Source organism: Anneissia japonica, unplaced genomic scaffold (genome assembly GCF_011630105.1).
Source record: "Anneissia japonica isolate Jap-2015-1 unplaced genomic scaffold, ASM1163010v1 scaffold7731_len1735946_cov199, whole genome shotgun sequence".
In the NCBI taxonomy this organism is placed as follows: Eukaryota; Metazoa; Echinodermata; class Crinoidea; order Comatulida; family Comatulidae; genus Anneissia; species Anneissia japonica.
Genome location: NW_022758997.1, coordinates 1478548 through 1487323, shown reverse-complemented (window position 1 = coordinate 1487323; position 8776 = coordinate 1478548). Strand labels below are relative to the sequence as shown.

The 8776-nt window shown below is 33.6% G+C and overlaps 2 protein-coding genes across 3 annotated transcripts in view; both read right to left on the bottom strand.

The window, feature by feature from the left end:
* The window catches only part of LOC117125536, a 33326-nt gene extending 31983 nt beyond the window's left edge, over positions 1 to 1343 (bottom strand). For both annotated transcript variants that reach the window (XM_033272058.1, XM_033272057.1), the window contains exon 1: positions 1040 to 1343. The gene's annotated coding sequence lies outside the window, so the exon portion shown is untranslated. The remainder of the gene's footprint in view (positions 1 to 1039) is intronic.
* A 2462-nt stretch (positions 1344 to 3805) lies between these two features.
* The window catches only part of LOC117125502 (cytoplasmic dynein 1 heavy chain 1-like), a gene marked incomplete in the record, with an annotated part of 58601 nt that continues 53630 nt past the window's right edge, over positions 3806 to 8776 (bottom strand). Inside the window, 8 exon segments of the mRNA XM_033272006.1 lie at positions 3806 to 4852; positions 4976 to 5242; positions 5331 to 5357; positions 5847 to 5957; positions 6480 to 6746; positions 6911 to 6979; positions 7359 to 7525; positions 8090 to 8193. Coding sequence (XP_033127897.1) covers positions 4751 to 4852; positions 4976 to 5242; positions 5331 to 5357; positions 5847 to 5957; positions 6480 to 6746; positions 6911 to 6979; positions 7359 to 7525; positions 8090 to 8193 — 1114 coding nt within the window.

Sequence of the window (8776 nt, the reverse complement as noted above, 5' to 3'; positions counted from 1 at the left end):
TTTGGTTAATTTACAAAACATGAATGTAATAACTGCTGTTGACTTTTTAAACCCAAAATAACATATTTTAGGGTGGTGCGCTAACTCACTTTTGGAAATGTAAGTAAAAATGCTCCCTTATATTAATCTTATTGTTTTGAAGAATGGAAAATATCACCAGAATCCTATAAAAATCCAGCTTCCTTACAATATCGGGTTGTTTTTCATTATTTTTGTGTACTACACAAGGTATTCCAGAGGACCACACAAATAGCTACCATAATTTTTATGTATAAAGGCATTAATTCATTTATATTACATAATTGTATTTTTCTGTGTAACCCTATGTTGAGCAATATTCTTCGTGTATTGCTAATCACACTGCAATTAGTACAAGAAAAATACATCTTAGGGTTGAAAAAACAGAATTTCTGTTTGCACAGTGCATTTTCTTAAGGTCCCTGTATGAACATTAAAAATCTAGAAAAATCGACATAGGGGAAGTGGGTTTTTTTCAAAATGGCCGCCAAAATGGCTAATTTTAACAAAAAATTTTTACCTCACATATTCTGATTCCCCATACATAAAAAACTGGTCTAGAAAAACCATATGATAATTTCTACCTCTCCAAGTGGCACCTATCTCAATTATAGCCTGGCCTACTTGTTCTATTTATACTCTTTGATATTAATTTTAATAATGAACACAAACAATTACAATAAAAATGGTTCATAAATTGAACTGAAAAGGAAACTATACATGCGAAAAACACATTTTTCAAATTTTAATGCATTTTCAGGAAGCTTGGGTAATTTTGGGCAATTTTTGCTGAATCTTGGGTAATTTCGACCCAGTCATTGGGTAGGCCTATATCAAAAATTAATAATTGTGAGTGGTCACGCTGCCCATATATATTTGCTTGTGAGGCTGGTGTTAGTCATCTCTAGGCTATACAAATTACAAGTCATCAAACATGGCAGAAAGAAGGGTTTCAGTATTATAGATCCCCCTCCCACTCGCAGCGCCAATATTTTAAAATAGCCAACGTGTCGGTACTTACCAGTAAAGCGGTATTAATTTCCCGCGTGGGCTATGAGATACAACGTTTTCCCGAGCACTTCCCAGGGTCGGCACAAGGTTCTTTAGAGGCCAGTTGATCGCACCGGTCTGCAGATGGGCTAACCCGGAGAATCAACAACACGTAGGCCACAGGCTGTAAATTCTTTCTTTTCATCCCGTTCCCGCGAAATGGGTTTGGGTGAAAAGACGTATATAGGATGATAATTTTATGGTTAACAACATACAAAAAGTTCTTCATGATCGTACCCCTCGATTTTGAGAAAATATCGAATATTTTTGGTACTCATTTGTTTAATACACTGGGCCGTTGTGGTGTGCGAAATCTATCCGCAGAGTAAAAAAAAACGTATCACGTGATCACATTCCACCAATCATCTGGTCGTTCACCGTTCGGGGGCATCCCAAACAAACAAAATTTATCAACGATTTACAGGTGGCCTAATAGTGTGCTTAAATGTATGCTTCAACTTGAATGAACTTTAATATTTTAAAATATAAATTTCTTATTAGTTGTGTAGATACTTTTGCAAAATGTCCTGATATTGATTTTTATAATCATGTTTTTGATTTTGATAATTTAATGTGTAATTCTTTCTCTGTCAATTTGTAGAACGGGATCAGAGTGCTCAAATAAATTATTGCAAAAACCTTCATTAATTAATTATTCAAGACTTCAAGTTTCTCCTAAATTACAAAAATATTTGTTGGACAAAAATTTTCTTGGGGCAAGCCTAAAATTTAAATTAAGATCTAATACACTACCCCTTGATTGTAAAACGTGTACATGGTCAAATGATGTTTCAGGCATTTGCACCCTATGTGAAAGTGGAGAAATTGAAGATTGTCCCGCTAATAATATCATTAGAAAACAACATTTAACAAATCTTGAAAATGACCTTCTACTCTGTAACGATTATGATACATGGACACTTTTTTCAACAACAAATGACGATATTAAACTTCAATATGTTTTAGGAGGAGATTTAGTTTTTATTTGTGATAAAAAGTGGACTCTACATCGTTGTCTGTATTCCTTAAGTTTAGTGGTCTACCTTGGTATTATCTTTTTGTTGTAAGACTTTTTCATCTTTAGATTTTATATTTTTAGGTTAGTTATTTTAAGCATTTACTTTACAGTTGACCTGTAAATTATTTCTGAGTATGAAATGCGATGCGAAATGTGATCTCATCTAATTTCATATGTTATTTTTCTACGTTTCTTTAATTTGTAATATTATATACAGTCGATGTTATTTATTTTGTTTGTTAAATTTTACCTTTTTTTTTGTTTTTACGAACGCACCAATTGATATTGAGTGCCACCGATTTGTAATATTATATACAGTCGATTGTTATTTATTTTGTTTGTTAAATTTTACCCTTTTTTGTTTGTTTGTACGAACGCACCAATTGATATTGAGTGCCACCGATTCAAAGGTGTATGTTCAAATAAATAAATAAATAATGTGTTGAAGTGTGCTCTTATATCATGGAGGTATTATTGAGGAGATCACTCGGCAACAGATCCCTTTGACACGACAAACCAATGTGTGTTCCCCGCCTTTGGATCGTGCGCGGGCGTATTACCCTATAATTCACATTTTTTCGTTAGCAACAACTTGGCAACGACGCTTCCAGCTGAGCAGTTGTGCAATAAAGCGTTTGATTTTAACCCATTAAATATTTTTATAATGAACAATGTTCCCCTGATTAGATGTTTTCGGACTTTTAGTATGTTATTATTTGTATATTTCAGGAACGGATTCCGTAAAATATTTATGTTAAAATTACTTCTGTGTTCATTATAATTCTGTCTAAAGATTGATTGGTTCGACTATAAAGCTAAGTCAGCGTAAAACTCAGATTTTGGATTAATTTTTCGAATAGTTAACCCTAAAATGACTTAGTTTATTATAATCCTCAATCATTTATTAATTAATACTGTACTGTTAAAATTAGAATTAGCGAATTTTGACCAATTTATGAAAATTTAAGTTGAAATATACTATACTTTTAAAGGTCATGTAAATGTTCCATTAAATTCGAAACTTTTTTTGGTGGATAATATTAATATCTTTAATATTTTATGAGAGATAAATGTATCAGCTTCAAAATGGAAATGATTGAGCAGCCATAGTGATTGACTGTATGTAGTGCGCATCGAGAAAAGAAGGTGCTCTCCATTTCGGCATGTTCAATTTTTTGGTAAACTATACCTGCTGAAAATTTGATGGCAGGGTACACATCGGACAGTAAGGGCATTGCGCAAACGTTCTTCACGCGCTGCAGCAGCTTTGATCTTGGTTCATTTGCATAGCGCTGGGTGCACGTAGCCTTCTCAATAATACCACCATGGTTATATCATGGAGGTATTATTAGCCTGGTTCTCACGTGAGCCCCAGTATCCGGATCGGGAGCTAAACGAATTAGCGCTAACCGTTAGCAGTATCCGGATACCGCAAGTGCTATCGGTTAGCAAGTGCTATCGGTTAGCAAGTTGAGCGCGTTAAAAATTTTTTTAAATGTTTGTTTTGGTCCGTGGCTCCTGTTACAACGTTGGCACCGCCACTGCTATCTTATCTAATCTAAGCCTAACCCTAACAAGTGCCCGCACGATACGAGTAATTAGCACCTTACACAAGGTATTTACGTGAATATTAATATATCGTACGTGAATATATATAGTATCTTCGGCAGATAGTAGGTCGGAGATATGTAAACAGATATAATAGCCAACACATCCCTGTATATGACACCACATTTATTTCACTGACAAAATTTGAATCTCATTTCTCAAATCCAAATATTTTGAATTAAGATAAGATATTACCATGCAATAATTCTTTTTTTTTTTTAAAGAGAGAAAAGCAAAGAAATGAATTATAATATATGGTGATAATTAATATGTAAAATTATACACATACTGTATGCCATTCAATCTTAAGAAAAGTATACGATGGATTATCCACAAAAATGTAATTTTTATAGATTCATATAATGAATCTATGCAGTTTACACAGCTCTACCAATCTACAATTTTATGTTTATTTATCAAACTTTATGACTATAATCAAACTGTGATATTCTACTATAACTCTAATAATTCAACAATTCTTGGCAATAAGAAAGAACAAAATCGATATTAACATTATAATTATTGATATTATTGAAGAAATCTGTGCCAATTTCAATGGACTGTTAACAGTCAAAAAAATCTATGTTGCAATACATTGTTTATCAATCTTATTTTTAGACATTATAAGCAACATTTTTAAACTTCAATCAAAAAATGTGAATTCATGCCATTATTACAGGACTATACCATCTTTTCATGTCAACAATTTTACACATTGAAAGAAAGCAACATTCTATATAAACCACCACTGATACCATTGATATTCTTTAAACTAATTATTCAATTATTAATTATAATTATCAATTAATAATTATTAATTATTATTATTATTATTATTAATTAATTAATTATTAGTATGTTTATTTTCACAACACATTGCAATTATTTTAATACAATTCTGATAATAGTAGCTATGTTTAGATTATACAAATAAATTCAATGCTTAATACTATGAACGATTTTTAGTGTTTCTTTTCACAGTTAACATGATGTTTTTTCTTTGATAAGCATGCAAATTACTCAAGCACGTATTTTTTTTTATAGCATCACGATAATTTAAGCTGACAGTCCTGAACACAGGATTGCTACACCTCGCTCGTAGAAGCTGTGTTCTTGGCCATCTACTGCAGCGCCCTCGCCTGCTGTGTTCATAGTGAGCTTTGAATTGAATCATTCTCATTAACAGTATCATTATCATCATCAACTGAATCATCATCATCAATACCATCTCTATCATTCTTGACATTACTTGCTACTGTGCCAACTTTTGATTTAATTTACCTTAAGTTCCTTAGCTCCACCTTGAGCAGTTGCCGTTGAGATTCGCTGCAGCTGTTTGATTCTCTCGCTGAAGTCACCAACCCACTGAATGACGGTCAAGCCGACTGGTGCTTTGTACTTGTTCCAGTTTGTAGGTATGATACCTTTAGCCAAGTCAGATATAAGAGCCCTATCATGATTGGTCTGTTTCTTCTTACCCTGACAGACTTGTGCTACATTCTCCAAATCAGCTCGTACGGTCTTCAACAGTCTGGATCCTAGGTTAACCTGAAACAGGTAATTAAAATCAAATGACAAACATTGATGTTATATGTACTACCTATCTCTTATACACATCTAGATGTGTATAAGAGACAGTTTGACCCTTGTCTGCTACTGTGACCTTTATAGAAAAGAAGACCAAATTTAAATCACTGTCAACTACTGTTATATAATATTTGTTAAGGAAGTAGACAAATTCAACTTGTCCTAGTGTAATGAAATCGTGGATAGGCCTCTGGTACAAAAGTAAAAATCCCCTGCTTGTTTTTCAAATGAGCATACCTAATCCAAGGACTTTTTTCAAGGAAAACACTTTGACATAATACAACCAGGAACAAAAAGATTTTGATGGTTGAGTACACAATATGGTTACCATTAGGTTTTAACCAATATAGATGCAGTGTCGGTATAAATAATGTTCTGAAGAGTTTGGAATGGACCTCATGGTCTTACGATCTGTTCTCATGACCACAAATAGCTCCACTTGCTAAGACTCATAAAGCAGTGGCAGATCCAGTAATTGAGCCCAGGAAAGGACTTTCACAGAAGAATAGAGCATACTTCCCATCCTGTAGGTGGCTCGAGAAAATAAAGGATTGAGAAAACTTACCTCCATTTGGAGTTCTTCCAATGACCAGCTGTTAGCTTGAGCAACGAACTGCCTGGTTGCTGTAATGTATGCCTCTGGGATAAACATTCCACCTAGCCATACTTGCAAATTCTGGTGAAAAAAAACGAGTAGATTGCTTATAAGTTTCATGCATCATTATCAAAATTATTATCATCATCTTTAAGAACTGATCATTACCATCAACATGGTAATGGTAAGAGACTTACATAGCACATAATACAGTCTATATAGCGAAAACAAAAACACTATTATAGTAGGTAACCTAAACTAACGATGCAAAAATACCTTTACCGTCATCATTAACAGTATCATCACTAACAATATCAGCATCATCATCATTTATTTTCTCTTTTCATGGAGTCATGATGAGACAAGTTTTTAATCATGATCCCAATGATAAAACTTTATTTTTATTTTACATATTTTTCCCATTTTCATTTTTGTATTGAATATCATTATTGTATTGTTTACCATCACTGAATGAATGTCATTTGAATTGAATCATTCTCATTAACAGTATCATTATCATCATCAACTGAATCATCATCATCAATACCATCTCTATCATTCTTGACATTACTTGCTACTGTGCCAACTTTTGATTTAATTTACCTTAAGTTCCTTAGCTCCACCTTGAGCAGTTGCCGTTGAGATTCGCTGCAGCTGTTTGATTCTCTCGCTGAAGTCACCAACCCACTGAATGACGGTCAAGCCGACTGGTGCTTTGTACTTGTTCCAGTTTGTAGGTATGATACCTTTAGCCAAGTCAGATATAAGAGCCCTATCATGATTGGTCTGTTTCTTCTTACCCTGACAGACTTGTGCTACATTCTCCAAATCAGCTCGTACGGTCTTCAACAGTCTGGATCCTAGGTTAACCTGAAACAGGTAATTAAAATCAAATGACAAACATTGATGTTATATGTACTACTATTAACAATTACAAAAATATTAAAAACTAAGCACCATAAATGGTGTTGAAATGTTCTTCCAAGTTTTATTTCAATACAGTATAGCAAGGAAAATAAGAGGGTTTTACTTACCTCTCTCTCAAAAAATCGGAAAAGAGGATCCTTAATGTTGTCTGCTGTTCTCTTCAGCAATGGCAAAGACTGGAAAAATTAAACAAATATTAATAACACAAATGATAAAAGCATAATAAGCATAGGGTTATAAAGACAAAATAAAGATTGAATCTGAAACACTGACACTGAACAGGTAATCTGTTTGTGTCTCATCTTAACTAAAATGTTAGTAATTAATTTTTCGAGAAAAACATATTGTCCTTATCAGAATTCAAACCCATGACCTTCCGATTAGCATTTGGATACTCTACCAACTGAGCTATGAGGCCAAGTGGTATAGACCGTTGGATTTTTCCATTAGGACACACATTTTCTTAAGGTATTGCCATAATACAATGAAAATTTATAAAGCACATCTTGACAATATGGGGAAGAAAATAAACAAAAACAAAATTTCTTAGCATACTTTTGGTACAACACTCTGCCAATGGCCAACTGATGTATTGAGTGTTCTCATCCAAGATGGCCGACCATCTGATGTGTGCCTCTCTCTGAATTCAACAGACGCAGCAGATATGTCTTCCTCATCCTCCAACAGACTCATCTTCAGCAACTTAGAGATCATGTTACTTCCTATAATATCAAAGAAAATGATTTAAGCTCTAAAATAAAGTATTAAAAAACAATAAAAACATAAAAATCCAGACCATTCTTAAAATGCTATGACCATATGTAGGCATGTCACATGTTTTTGTCAAACAGAATTTGATAGCCTGGACAAGGCTTGAGTACCATTGTTGGTCTGTAGTAGTTTATTTGACACTACAAAACAGAAGCAAATGGAGTAAACATGATATAAAAAATAGACCATTTTCACGTAATCTAAAATCAAAATTTTCGATAACCTGCCAACTACTACTGGGAGACTTTCAGGGGCCTAGCATTTCGCCATCATGGATCAGATCAATGATAAAACTAAATTACTAATGAGCACAAATATTTTAAAATGCAAACAACACAAAATGGTTATATTAAAAACAAGTCTAGGTCTTAAAAAGCTATTTCAATGTTTAAATAGGTGCCTATGCAAGATCATAATTAATATTAAATTATTACTATTATTATTATTATCACTTTTATTATTATTAATTCCTTGATGGTTATTCTACATTTTATGATGACATTTTATAACCTTACCCAAGGTTGTGAGAAGCACTTTCTCAGCATTGTTAGGAAGGCCTAGCCACGATGGAGTCTGGTTCTCTGGTAGCGACTCTGTCCACTGCAAAAACTGTTCACGTCTGATATAAGCAAACACAAAAAACCTCTTAATGAGTCTCAGTTTATGTAGAGCATTTTGTGTGTATGATTCATTTGTGATTGTGAATGTAGGACAAAAACGATCTTGGACAATAACCACCTGAACAAAAACCACCCAAAATGCAATATACCATTGTTAAAGTAGGGTGGGCAGTGGGGTGCACAATATTGGGTGGGCTTGTTTTTATCTAGCTTTATAATAGGATAGTTTACATTGTGACACTTGTATGTAGGTTAATAATCACTGTAGATTTCAGCAATCACTTGCCACTTAAAAAAAGTTAGCTATTTGGAATATCCTTGGCCTTGAGCCCAATCAAAAAAAAAAAAAAATAATCATAACTACTTCACAGTTAGTTGCAGTATTAAATGCATCCCTTTAAAATGAGAGTAAGCTGCTTGACCTTATTCCGTCTGGCATTGATAAGCTTTTCCCATCGCCTTGATCAAATTCCTTGATCAATTGGAAGTCGGCATCAAAGCTCTTCACAGTAAACAACTTGTTGACAAAGGCTGTCAACAAACGCTACATTAAAAATTAAAAAAATCATCGTTACATTTTAA